This window comes from Dipodomys spectabilis, unplaced genomic scaffold, assembly GCF_019054845.1.
Source record: "Dipodomys spectabilis isolate Male_0828 unplaced genomic scaffold, ASM1905484v1 ptg000054l, whole genome shotgun sequence".
NCBI lineage: Eukaryota > Metazoa > Chordata > Mammalia > Rodentia > Heteromyidae > Dipodomys > Dipodomys spectabilis.
This window is the reverse complement of record NW_024870731.1, coordinates 1,817,792-1,832,456: the sequence shown is the minus strand read 5'-3', so window position 1 is coordinate 1,832,456 and position 14,665 is coordinate 1,817,792. Positions and strand designations below refer to the sequence as shown.

At 40.9% G+C, this 14,665-nt stretch overlaps 1 protein-coding gene across 3 annotated transcripts in view; it reads left to right on the top strand.

The window, feature by feature from the left end:
• Arhgef3 (Rho guanine nucleotide exchange factor 3) overlaps positions 1-14,665 on the top strand; it is a 353,091-nt gene that overhangs the window by 311,411 nt on the left and 27,015 nt on the right. For all 3 annotated transcript variants that reach the window (XM_042679973.1, XM_042679974.1, XM_042679975.1), the window contains one exon: positions 11,560-11,730. In XM_042679973.1, the coding sequence (XP_042535907.1) occupies positions 11,560-11,730 (171 nt within the window). The remainder of the gene's footprint in view (positions 1-11,559; positions 11,731-14,665) is intronic.

Here is a 14,665-nt window from a genome sequence, read left to right as displayed (position 1 = left end):
TCACATATGCCTTTTCAGTTTCAAAAATGACTTGAGGCTGGAGCAGCTTGATTGTTGTATTCCTTTCCCCTGGCTCCTAGTATTTAGAGCTGTATGAATGCCTTTGGATATCTAGTTATGTCTTTAAGATTGGGTTCCTTTAATTATAGGATAAAGGAAGCCTTATGTCCAAATCTGATGCTTTCATCAATACTGAAGCACTTAGCAGTTCTTCCTCTGGTCCTTGGGAGACTGCAGTTTGCCCATGACATTGGGGAGTTCTGGGCTGGCATCCTGTTCCAAAGAGATTAAATGCCCATTCACAAGTGTGAGTGGTCCTTGCAGTAAGACACTGCAGGATTTGTTCTGTGCTGTCTCCCTTTCACTCATATGGGTTGGGGGCTTGGACTTTAGCACAAAGGCAGCATTTGTGGACACTATGGAGGGAGCCTGACTCCATGGCTCTGTTCTTCTACAAGAAGGTTAGTGCAGTGTGGTCAGTAGACTGAATCACAGATGTCTGGATCCCTCTGGGCCTATAAATCCCCTCCTGGACTGTTTGAGAGGAAAAGCTGGCCCAGCACTGAAAGAGGCTGCCGTGTACTATTCTACTAGGGAGTGGGGGGAGCAAACTCCCCATGGTCCAGCTGCACATTCAGCCCTGCTTCTCTGTGCACATCTGTGCACAGCTACTGGGCACATTTGAGCCACATCCAGTGAGCCATGGAATGCTGTGATGTTATCCCTTTGTTCTGTTTGAACATTAACGTCTTTTCTGTTAAAAAATGTATGTTCATCACGGAAAAATACAAAAAAAGAGAAAGAAAAGAACATGGTTATCCTTCTACGCTCTAACAACCCCTGCTACTATTTTAATCATTTCTTTTCAGTATTATTGTGGCTATAAATATATATATCTTAGATACTCTGAACTCAGCTTAAGGTCACATGTAATGTCTGAGATACTGGTACTGGTTTTTTTTTAAGTAGAAAATAATAATAGTTACTATTATTATTAGAAAAGGTGGCTACTGCTGCTCTAAGATTCTCAGGGGCTAATGGTGGGTACCAATCTGGTGTTGGTGCCCTGCCCTTCTTCAACTGATACAATAAAACATGGATCCCCTCTTGATTGTTGCCCCTCTAGGAAGAATTATTTGGCTAAACAAGGATTTCTGGTAACTATAACCTCTCAATGGTCCTTTCTTTGTCCCTTCAATCTAGAAGTAGTTGGGTTTTGTTTGTTGGTGTGTGTGTATGTGTGTGTGTGTGCTGGACCTGGGGCTTGAACTCAGGACCTGGGTGCTGTCCCTAAGTTTTTCAGCTCAAGGCTAGCACTCTACCACTTGAGCCACAACTCCACCTCCCTTATTTTATCATTATTTGGAGATAAGAGGCTCATGGACTTTCCTGCTCAAACTGGCTTCCAGCCGTGATCTTTAGGTCTCAGCCCCTTTAACTAGGATTACAGGTGTGAGCCACTGGCACTCAGCTGAAGTTATTTTATGTAACCCAGATGCAGCATAAATGTAGGATAATCAATGGTCTTCATTGATTTTTTTTGGCAGTATCTTAATCACACCCATATTAGGATGTATATGTGTATACATATATACATATATATACAGGTATATACATATATGTATGTATATACATGTACACATGTGTATATCTGTATATAACTATATACACATGTGTATGTATAACACAGGAAATCAAATTCTTCACAGTGGCTCTCTCTTGAGTTTGCAATTATAAGAGACTTTACAGTTCCTTTGTTGTCCTCCTCCATTACATAAAAATTACAGATGAGTAGAGAATGAATAAATTGGCTGGAATTAGTGCCTTATCTTATTTAAAGAATAACAATGTTACTTTTGCAACCAGAAATGAATATAATTTGAAAATCGTATGTGATAAAATACACTAGAGAGAAGAGAACCTAGTAATGGCCTGGGTTTTTTGTTTGTTTGTTTTGTTTTGGTAGGGGGCATCAAGGATGGCTGCCTATCAAGAAATGGCGGGGGGGGGGGGTGTAGTCGTGGAGATGGGAGGGCAGGGATGGTAGGGGAAAAACAAAGGAGGAGGCAACAATGCTTGATTTGATAAGAAATGTACTTGTTACTTTGCTCATGTAATTGTAATCCCCCTGTACGGTATTTTCACAATTAAAAACTTATTTAAAAAAAAAAATGGTATAGGGTTGGAGGAATTTGTGTTGGGTTTGGGAGGTTCAGAGATAGGTAAAATGAAGGGGCACTGGGCTTTTCAGGAGTGTGATAACCAATGTCATCTAATATGAGGAATATAGGGGAAGACCACCCAAGCTATGTGCTTAATTCCATGTCTGGCAACCCTAATTTTCTTAAGGACCTTGACTAATGTCAAGGACCTTGGTCTAATGTCACAAATTTCTCATAACTGACAAAAGTCTTTGGTCCTAGATACTTGACAGATATGCAGATGATCTTGGATTGTGTATGGGAATGGATGCAGGTATGTGTGTTGAAGGAAGCAACTGGAAGTCAGACTACCTTACTACCTAGGAAGTAACAGATGTAGCTAAGAAGTAACCTGTGTTTTGTATCAAGGGGAACTTCTGGTTCTTGCCTGTTCTTCACTGTTCCTGGAGTAATAGGAGTCCATTATAAATAATTGACTGGTAGATTAAAGCTGTCATTTTTAATAAGTAATAAGGCATAAACCTCTTGTTTTTTAAATACTTACAATGAAGCAGCTCTGGTACAGAGTATCCATGGCATCTCCAGAATTCTGTTAGGTCAACTTCATCATCACTTCATAGAGAAGAGAGCTGTGCTCAGGGCCACACAGCTAGAGGTGCTGGAGCTGGGATTCTACAGGACATTCCGGACACCTCTTTTGTAATTAGCTTCTCCAAAAAGTCAAAGACTGGTCATAACAGGTTTGCCAGGATTGCAAAATAGCCATCCAACTTTCAAAGTGGCACATCTCAGTTGTCCCTTACTTGTACAGCTCTTGAGTGGGAAAATCATTATTTTCAGCTCGTGAGATATTTTATCATGAACAGTAGGATACAAGGGCCATTTTGAGGTGCTTTATGAAGATAGTTGGACAGATACCTCAACTCCCTAGAAGTCGTCTTACCTTTTGACTTACACTGAGAAAATCTTCTATACACCTAACCCAAATAATATCTTCAGCTGTCATTTACTCTATTCAGAAATTCCCTGAGCTGCAGAAAGATTTCTCCTTCTGCTAGGTCTTTTAAGTTTGATATTTATTGATCATAGGTTGGTTGGGACCTCTTTTACTTATAGCTTTCTATTTCTTCTAAATCCATGTTTATGGTCTTACATTATTTGTCAACCAATTTTGTTTTTTCATGGTTATATCTCTTCCTTATAGAAAGTCTGGAAAATAAATGTAGAAAACTAGGGGTTGGAAAGTAGAAATTCCGCCATCTAAGGGAGAAATTCCTGTTAAGGTTTTGTTGGGGGAGGGAAGGGTTGTTTGTTTTATTTTAGTAGTACTGTGGTTTGAACTCAGGACCTCATATTTCTAGAGAGGCATTTTACCATTGAGCCATACCTCCAGCTATTTTTTGCTCTAGTTATTTTGAGATAAGGTCTTGATTTTTTTGTCCTGGACCTGTGCCTGGACTGTGATCAACCTATTACATACTTTCAATCATAGTTGGAATGACAGGTGTGTGCCACTATTTCCAGCTTCTTCTTCTGAGATGGACTCTCTGTCTTTTCTTTCTGGGTGGCCTGTAATGGCAATCTCAGCTTCCTACATAGCTGGAATGACAGATAAGCATCACTCCACCTAGCTTTTGAGAAGTGGTCTTCAGTATATGCTCAGGCTGGCCTTGAACCTCCCAAAAATCTAAGATTATATGTATGAGCCATAGGTATGCCACCAGCATTCAGCTCCACTTTGTATCCTAAATTGGAAATCCCTTCTCTTATTTAATGATGTTTTCTACTTCTTAAGCTTCCCCCCCAAATTTAAACAAACATAATTCTGTTTTATGATTACACTATAATATATTGAATCCCAATTGATACTTCCAGGTCTTTTGCTTTTAAAAATTATACTGAGTTGTTGTTTTTCTCTCCCTATAAGTTATTGTAATAAAGATTCTTCAAGGAGCTATTTGCTCCAAGTATTCAGAGACTTGTGTGGTGTTGTTAATGGACAAAAGCAACCAGGAGCTGGGTACTGGTAGCTCATGCCTGTAATCCTAGTTACTCAGGAGACTGAGATCTGAGCGTCACAGTTCAGAGCCAGCCAGGTAGACAGATCTGAGATTGTTATTTCCAATTAACCAGCAAAAAGCCATAAGTGGAACTAAGTGGCAAAATCCCAGTCTTGAGCTAGAGGATGAAGCCCTGAGTTCAGGCCCTATTATGGCAAGCAAGCATATGCGCGCACACACACATACACAACACACACACACACACACACACACACACATAAACCAGAAGTTTTCCCCTTATCCATGATTTCAGTTTCCATGGGTTCAGTTACCCATGGTCAGAAAATATTAAATGGAAAATTCCAAGCATAAACAATGTGTAAGCTTTAAATAACTTTTATTATAGTGTATTTTTATAATAGTCCTATTTTTATTATTCATTGTTAATCTTACAGTGCCTCATAAATTAACCATTCTCATACGTATGTCTGTATTGGAAAATAAACAGTACATGTTAGGTGCAGTTGTACTATCTGTGGCTTCAGTTCCCCCCACCCCACCCCACCCCTGCCCCACTAGGAGTTTTGGGACTTATCTCTGTGGATAAGAAGGGACTGTATACATGCTAGCACTAATGTAATAGTGAGTGAGTAGTAATCAACAGAGGATGGTAATGACCATCCATATTGAGTACCAGGCATTTGGCTAAAACTTTGACTTACCATAATTTATCAAATCCTTACTGCATCCCTGTGAGATCCTTATTATCATAACTTTTTTACAGATAATGAAACAGATCCAGAGAGTTGAGCTTTTCTAGCATCCCTTGGCTATTGTGTTGAAGCCATTTTTGTTTTACTTTAGAGCCTCTATGCTCAACCCACATCTGTATTTTAGAGTTGAACAGCTGGACTCAGTTCCTATTCCTACACTTATCTCAGGCCAGTCACTTATGTCTCTTGTTCTTGAGTTTCTTGACTGTGAAGAGTAGACCTTGCCCTTTTTCTGTCCCATTTAACACAAGGGTCAAATCTGAGAAGTTCACACATTGGGGAAGAGTTATTTCTCACTTTAGGCTAATTGCTCTAATCATATCTTGCAGGGGTATCCCCCAAGGTGCCTTTTTTATCTCAGCCTGTGCATCTTGGTTTAACCTACTGCAATGGCCACCTAAGAATGTAGTTTTCTCTTGGAGTCCTGTCCTAAACTCCAACCTATTTAATAATGAACCATCTGATAGCAAATAGCAATATAATCAAGATGGCAAGTTCATTTGCCTTGCCTGAACTCCCTCTTTTTTGGATCATGTTGTCTTTGGCTGTGGACATGGTCTGTTTTTGGAAAAGGATAAGAGAGTACCCCACTGAACAGGCAGCTTTAACAAATCAAATCTGTTCCTCTATATCAACCTGCTGTGCTTACATTTCCTCTGACATGTATCAAGGGCTCCTTTTCCACCTGACAGGCCTCTCTGTACCTGCAGCTTCTCCAGCCCAGCTCAGGCTAAGCATGGACACTAATTTCCTGAATCTGCATTATCTATGTCCCTTGTGACCATTATTGTTTTAGCTGCCAGCAGTTATGAACTCTGGTTTTTTGTTTTGTTTTATTTTTAATATTCATTTGCTAAAACAGATTCTCTCATGGAAACTCCTGCTTGTCCTGGAACATTTTTCATTTCATCCCAGAATGTTCATACCCAGACAGATCTATTTACCTGTTTCTGTTTTTAGCCCTCCCAAAGCTGGGGCTCTCATTTTGAGGCCTTTTGTTTATCTAGACCAGTGTCTTACTCCAGAGAACAATGGCAGTGTCTGGAGACATTTTGATTCACACAGCTGAGATGGAAATGCTACTGGCATCAAATGGTTAGAGGCCAACAATGTTGATAAACAATCCTATCATGCAGACAGCCCTGCCCCCAATAAAGGATTTTGTCACTCACAATGTTCAGTGACAAGGCTGAGAAACTTTCATTGACTGAGAAAGTATGGAAATTCGTCTATTTGGGCACATGCACCACACCACATTACAGCAGACTTGGATTGTCATTCTGAGTTCCCCCATTGGCCATTGCAGGGAGTTTCAGCAGGGTTTAAAGCTGCGTTTAAATTCAAAAGCCCCATTCAGTTAGCTGTATGACCTTCAACAAAATTTCATCTTCTCTGAGCCTCAAGTTTCCCCATCTGTTAAATGAGAGTGAGAGTCCTTACCTTTTGGGTATAGCAGAGTTCTAAAGCTGTCCTCACTGTGGCCAGCAAAGAGGCCCTCTAATGTGCCAGTGGCTGTTAATTCTATCAGTGAACAGAGCAGATAGATATTCCTGCCTTCTATTGGGAGCAAACAAACATGTCAGGAGCAAACCAATCCAACCAGATACTGTCATGTACACCTGTAATCTTTGCACTTGGGAGGCCAAGGCAGGAGGATTGTGAGTTTCAGGCCCGCCTGACCACATAGTGAGAATCTGTTTCAGAATGAAAAAAACTTCCCCCCCCCAAAAAAAAACCTACTGTATAAATGAGACCATAGGACACATAGTATAAGTGGAGAAAAAGGAAGAAGAGAGTGGGGTAAATGGTGCAGCAGATAGTAGCAGTCCTCTTGGGAGGCTCCTCGCAAGAGGAGGTTTTTCTTATAGTGGCTAGAAGCAAAGAATTCTCTCATCTAATCATGCTGGTTGTATTGATAACTAGTTTGGGTTGTAGCTCATGGTGCATGATCAGTGCTGTTGTAAACAACTTCCCGTGTCCTAGGTGCTGTCCCAGGATGAACCCACGCCACTGATGACTGGATGCTTGTCCAACATTCTTTATTCTTCTTTTGGAATAAAGAACCTTTCAACCTTCTTCCCCTTTCTGAGTGGAGTAAGAAAAAATAAAAGTGTTTGGTTTAATCAGCCTAATGCAAGTGTAAATCTGAAGCTTGACCTGTCAAAGATCAATCATCATCAGGGGCTGGGAAGGTAGCTCAGTGGTAGAGTACTTGCCTTGCATGCATGAGGCCCTGGGTTCGATTCCTCAGCACTACATAAGCAAAAAGAAAAAAAGCCGGAAGTGGCACTGTGGCTCAAGTGATAGAGTGCTAGCCTTGAGCTGAAGAGCTGAGGGACAGCGCCTAGGCCCAGAGTTCAGGCCCCACGACTGGACACAAAAAAAAAAAAGATCAATCATCATTCTACTTTAACCAGATTTCTATGTCCAGATAGGTCGTCACAATACATGACTCCATGAAGCAGCAGGTACAGTTCCCCATAGTAGAAAGAGCTCAGGTTTTAGAAAGAAATAGGTCTGATTTTGGATCCCACTAGCTGCTAAGGCTGCTAAGGCTCAGCTCCTTCACTAGTAAAAATTAGAGTAAAGCTGGACACCAGTGGCTCAGCCTGTAATTCTAGCTTTTCAGGAGGCTGAGATATGAGGATTATGGTTCAAAGCCAGCCAGGGCAGACAAGTCTGTGAGACTCTTATCTCCAGTTAACCACAAAAAGCCAGAAGTGGAATGTGGTTCAAGTGGTAGAGTGCTAGCCTTGAGCACAAAAGTTCAAGAACAACACCTAGACCTTAGAGTTCAAGCCCCAGGAGTGGTATAATACATTTTTTTTAAAAGCAAACTCTTATGTTGCAGGATGGAAGGGAGAATAAGAGAACTGGGTCTTAAGCACCTAAGGATGACCTTCATTGAAAGCCTCCATAGTACCTTGAACCCACTCAGTAAAATTTAAAAAAAAAAAAAAAAGATCGGGAATTCTTAGTGATGGAGCTCACTTCATCTAGTTCACCTCTCTCATTTCTCCCAAACTACACCAAACTAGCTCTGAAAGATATCTCAATAAATGCCTATAAATATGCTTGATCTTTCTTCCATTCAAAATCTGAGACTGAAATTGAGGTATAGTCTTTGCCTGCCCAACTGATAACTACCTTGTTAGTGATAGTGTAGATAATATGCACTGGGAGATGTACATGCATGAAGGCATTTTGGCACACGCCAACATTATAATGGTGATGCTAGAGTTGCTCGGGAACTTGCCTAGTACATGTGAAATCCTGGGTTCAATCCCCAGCAGCAGAAATAAGCACATACATAAAATAATATATTGATACTTCTTAGGCTAAGGAATTTTACTCCATAAATCTGCTTTACAGAAATACCAGTATAAAATACACTTTGATACTTTTTTGTAATAGCCAGATGCTTGAAAAATCTTAATATCCATCAGTTGGGAGTTAATTAAATCCGCCCAGTTCACCCAGCCCTTAGGATGTTGACTCCATACTATGGAAAAGAAACATGAAAAGATATTGTTGAGTAAAAAGAGAAGACATTCTGTTTTCTGTGAATGCATAGAAAGTATTGGCAAAGATCTATAACAAACTTACATGAACAGTGGCACTTCTACGAAGTGGCTTGTGGGGGAAAAAAAGATGGGATTTGTACTTAATATTATATACTTTGGGAATACATGGAATTTGAAGCTGGAGTAAATTACTTCAATTTGTGGGGGGGGGGGGTCTGAAGTTGGTCAAGACTGAAAATGGATGAGAGGGGGTGATTCTTTCAAGTGAAAGTGGAAAGAGTGTTTCATTTTGAATTCTCTGTTGTGTTTTTTTTGTGTTCCTTAATTCCTACCCCAGCTGCTAGCAGGACCACAAGGGGGTTACTCCATGACTCACTGTGCTCCTTTGACCTTTCAGTGGCTGTGGCTAATTGATTCTGAGTGCAGGCAGTCTGCAGCCACTTAGTGTAGTTACTGTTTATAAGGGACTGTGTTTAGAGATTGTAGGATTCATTAGATACCATGAGTGAGCCATGTATTTGGTTGTAGGTACTTTCTTGATCTCCTAGACAAAGCTGGCCCTTTAACCAGCCTGGGAGTAACAGAAGCCTGTGCCAGCTGGAGGAACTCCTGTTGCTACTTGCAAACAGCCAACTTCCTGCTTCCAGAAGGCTCTGGGAACACCAAGGCCCCTTGCAAATTTCTTCTGTTTTTCACGTATTTGTTTTTCTTGGATGATTAAAAAAAAACATACTGTAGGCTAGAAATTACCTATAACATCCATGGGACTAAAGCAAGAGAATTTTTTTGTAGCATTTTATTTATGTCTTGACTCATGAACATTCTTTTCAAAATTATATAGTATGCACCTACTTATTTATTTATTTATTTGTTTAGTGCTGGTTCTGGGGTTTGAACTTGGGGCCTGGGCACTGTCCCTGAACTTTGTTCAAAGCTAGCACTCTACCACTTCTGGTTTTTGGTGCTTAGTTGTAGATAAGAATCTCACTTTCCTGCCAAGCTGGCTTCCAATCATAATCCTCAGTTTTTAGCCTCCTGAATAGCTAGCATGTAATTTTAACCTCCATGGATTTTTAACTGTTAAATTTGCTCAAAATTGTCTTTCTGGCTAGATAATATTGTCAGGTAGGTAATTATAACTTAATGCTCCTTTATTGACTGAATTCTGTGTGTGTGTGTATGCATGCGTGCACGCACTAGCACCAGCACCAGTGCTTGAATCCAGGGCCTCCAACTTTTACTTGGCTTTTTCACTCAGAAGCTGGCACTGTACCTACCACTTGAGCCACACTTCCACATCTGGCTTTTTATTGGTTAATTGGAAATAAGAGCTGCAAGATTTTCCTGCCAGGGTTGACTTTGAACTATGATCCTTACATCTCAACCTCTTGAGTAACTAAGATTATAAGTGTTAAACACCAATAACCAACTTGAGTGAGTTCTCTTAAAAAATACTCTTTAAGGGGCTGGGAAGGTGGCTCAGTGGTAGAGCACTTGCCTTGCATGCTTGAGGCCCTGGGTTCGATTCCTCAGCACCACATAAGCAAAAAGAAAAAAGCCGGAAGTGGCGCTGTGGCTCAAGTGGTAGAGCGCTAGCCTTGAGCTGAAGAGCTGAGGGACAGCGCCCAGGCCCAGAGTTCAGGCCCATGACTGGACCAAAAAAAAAAAAAAAATACTCTTTAAGAGCCAAGATAGTGCACACCTATAGTCTTAGCCATTTATGGGCTGAAGAATGAGGATCAGTTGAGCCCGAGAATCTGGGACCAGAAATCCCTACATTATTGAATGTTATTGTTGAATATCAAAATAATTGGTAACTACATTAGAACATCACATGTAAACTCAGTTTGTCTTGAATGGCAGATGTGATTCTAAATGTCTAGCTTTTGATCAGATCACAAAAGGCCTTGTATGCCAAAGTAAGAAGTTAGAATATAGCATTGCTGGCCACAGAGAACACTTATTAAGTGAGAGTATGAGCACAGTAATACCTCTTTGCTTTGACAGTTTCCAGTGAATGTGTCAAAGCCTTGTAGGGTAAAGACTATAAAGGTACATTTACCTTGCTTTGTATTTCTTATGAGGAATACTGTGCTCCTCTCAGCCAGGGGGTAGACTGCAGGTGTTATACCACCAGAGTCAATAAGGGCCTCTTTGGAAAAAAAGGAAGGGTTATCAGGGGTAGACATCATTTGCTGCCAAGATGGTATTTGGAATGAATAGTAGTTGGGACTTTCTTAGTTTACAGAACCTCAGCTGAAATAACTAGAAACAGAAGAATGTATTAGCCCATGTAACCAAATGTCTAAGAGTAGCTCTACCTGGCTTCAGGCACAGTAGAATCCAGAGGCTGAAACAATAAAGTTTTATAACATTTGTTCCCGTCTTCCCTTTACCACTCAGTCATTCTGGCCTTCTTTATGTGTCCATTTCTTCTCTCCTATGACACACAGGTTCTTCTGTGTGACAAGAGAGAGTTGCAACAAGAAGGTTCTATTGTAAATCTCCTGTACTTACAGTCTTAGAGGAATAGACTTCTCATTTCTCTCATAAATCCTAAAGCAAATTTGGGGGAAATAATACCTCCTCTGACAAGGATAAGGTAATTGTCTTATTGGTCAGGGTTGGAAAAGCCAGCCACCTAAACTATAAACAAGGGAATGCCAAAGATAATGGAATCCTGCTCTTAGAAAGAGAACAGGTATGCTAACTTGTTTTGTTTTGATGACCACCTACCACTATTGTCCCTTGTCCTATGGAAAAAGGAAGATGTCCACTAGAAAGAAGGAGAGCGCAGTGGTCATGGCAAGCTGCCTTGTGTGTGAGCTTGTGCCATACTCTGCTTCTGTAGTACACTGGGAGTCTGGATCACACAGCGGATGCTCCCAGCCCAGCACATGTGTGACAGGGTCTCCCTGTCCAGGTTTCCTCAGCACGTAGGCACAAGACAATGCCTCACTTCCCAAAGGCCTTGTGGCCCTGGCTCTCTTTCTTGTAAATATACGATTTATGTTCTGACAGACCTACAGGAAACTTCAGAGGATCCACCCAGACCTGCTACTGACCCTGTCCATTATGGCTTGTTTTCCTCATTGTTCAGCGATCCATTAGCTTCCGCAGTGAGAGCCGCTCTGACATCCTCGCCCCCCGACCCTGGTCCCGAAATGCCACCTCCTCAAGCACGAAGCGGAGAGATAGCAAGCTATGGAGCGAGACCTTCGACGTGTGTGTCAACCAGATGCTTACATCCAAGGAAATCAAGCGTCAGGAGGTATGGTAGGGGCTCAAGACACTGGCACAGATGGACCAGCAACAGAGTTCCCTTGTGGGCCAGGCCAGGCAGAGGACTTGCCATTCCTCTTCAGATCTGTTTTGCATTGCCTCTGTGGAGGACAAGTCCTGCTGGGTGGGTTAGCCTCTACTATAAAAAGAAACATGGGCTGGGAAGGTGGCTCAGTGGTAGAGTGCTTGCCTTGCATGCCTGAGGCCCTGCGTTCGATTCCTCAGCACCACATAAGCAAAAAGAAAAAAGCCAGAAGTGGCGCTGTGGCTCAAGAGGTAGAGTGCTAGCCTTGAGCTGAAGAGCTGAGGGACAGCGCCCAGGCCCAGAGTTCAGGCCCCATGACCGGACCCAAAAAAATAAAAAAGAAACAGATGCAAGAACTAAGATGAGGCTCAGATGGTAAAAATGAGGCCCTGAATTCAAACCCCAGCACCCTCAAAAGAAATTGAGGTGAAAAATCTGAGTTTATAAAGATGTTAAAACCAAGTGTCTAGACAGAAATTCTGAACTTCACAAAAATAGCCATTTTTGTAATTTGATGTAATTTTAGAAAATGTATAATTATTGTATTATGTATTATCATATGTATAACACAATGTAAATAATGATATATAATATCTATAATAATATAATATTAAAATATTATAATTTTAGAATATTTTATGAAATATCCAGTTGAAGGAACTTCTATTCACCTTGGTAAAGGAAAATTTCTTCTCTATGGAACATAGTTCATTTCATTCCTTGGAAGTTTTCTGTAGCCACAGCCCTAAGTAGTTATGATATTACCTTTAAGAGAGGACTTGTGTCCTGGCCTCCTCTAGTGACCTCTTAGAATGTGGATGCTTCATTGAGAACATGACATAAGCAAGGAGAACATTTCAAAACTTTCCAGATTCTTTGACCAGGCAAACAATTCTTCTAGGAATGTGTCCATTAATGCCAGGGCTTGAACTCGGGGCCTTGTACTTTTGCATTTTTGCTCATGGATGGTACTTTACTACTTGAGCCACACCTCCAGTCCACCATTTTGCTGGAGATTGAAGATTGAAGCTTGGAGTTAAAGCTCTCAAATGTTCTGCCTGGGCTGGCTTCTAACTGAAATTCTCAGTCTCAATCTTCTGAGTAACTACAATTACAAGCATAAAGCCACCAATACCCAATTTCTTCTAGGAATTTTATTTCCAGGCTATTTGTACCCAAGCAAGAAGATACAGGTGTAAGGCTGCTTACTGCAGTAATTGCAGTAATTTTTATAATAGTACCAATTTAGAAAGAGTCTTAAATAAATGAGACACTATTCAACTATAGAAACCCTTGAGAGACTGTTCATTAGTGTGTTTGGCTAAGTGAAGCAAGGTAAAAATAAGACACAGAGTATGCTACCATGTATATGAAAATAGAAAGATGAATGTGTATATATGTATGTACTTGCTTATAAAACCAGGAATTGTTTCTGAAAAGTTGCCCAAATTGCTAGCAGTAAAGTTTGTTGCCTTCTAGAGGGGGCTAAAAGAAGAAGGTAAGGGGGAAAGATTTTACCATGTGCCCATTTTTGCATAATTGCATACTGTATATGTGTATTATCTATTCAACAAAGAATAAATGAAGCCTTTAAAAATAATAATGATCAGGCATGGTAGTATATGTTAGCAAGATCTCATCTTTTAAAGAAAAAGCTGAACATGTGTCACACAAGCTACACAGGAAGTATAAATGGGAGCATCGCTGTTTGAGGCCCCTGGCAAAAATGTAAGACCCTATCCAAAAAATAACTAATACAAAAAGAGCTGAGAGCTGGGTCGTGCCTGTAATCCTAGCTACACAGGAATGAGATTTGAGGATCACAGTTTGAAGTCAGCCTGGTCAGAAAAGTCCATGAGAATCTTATCTCCAATAAACTACTCAGAAAAAGCCAGAAGTGGCACTGTGGCTAAAGTGGTAGAGTACTAGCCTTTTGCACAAAGAGGCTCAAGGACAGAAAAAAAAGAGCTGAGGGCATGGTCTAACTGGTCAAGCTCTTGCAGTAGTAGTAGTAGCAGTTTGTAATGTAATGCATGACCAATAATCTGTTGGTTAATATAATATTTTGACATTTATTTGCTACTTATCTCTATTTCCCAGCATACATTTTCATATCTCCATGTCAGCCCATGATAGTTTCAGGTGTGGACTGGTCACCAATGAAACAGAGGCAGGATTAGAGGGGGTCAGACTTTGAGCCCCAGCCCTTACCTCTGGCAAAGGGAGAGGGGCTAAAGGTTAAATTAGCAACAAATGACCAATGATTGACTCAGTCATATGATTATGAAGTCTGTATCAGAAGGAGGAAGTTCAGCACTCCAGATAGCTGGACACCGGCAGGTTCCAGAGTGTTATGTACCTGGAGAGCATAGGACTCCTCATCTCTCTGCAGTTCTTTTCCTGCCCATCTTCTTGCCTGGCATTCATCCATATCCCTTGTAAATGAACCAGCATACATAACTGCTGCCCTAAGTTCTGTAGCTGCTCTAGCACATTAATGAAACCTAATTAGAAGAGGCATGGGGACCCTGATTTATAGCCAGTTGATAAGATATGCAGATAAAGTAATCAGGGCTTTCAATTGGTATCTGAAAAGGGGACTAAGCTCTTCCTCATGAGATCTGCTGCTGTCTCCGAGGTAGAGAGTGTGACAGAATTGAATTAGAGGACATCCAGCTGATACTCACTGCAGAACTTAATGCTTACTTAGTATGTAAGATCACCACCCCTCAACCCCCACACACACACCCCCAGTACTGTCAGGGAATGATCTGACTTGTAGTCCTTCAATGAGACACCATTTGCAAAGCATTCCCAAATGCACAGAGTGTTCTGTGCATCATAGTTCTTTAAATGATGATGGCTTAATAGAACCAAATTAGAAATGGTCCATTTATGC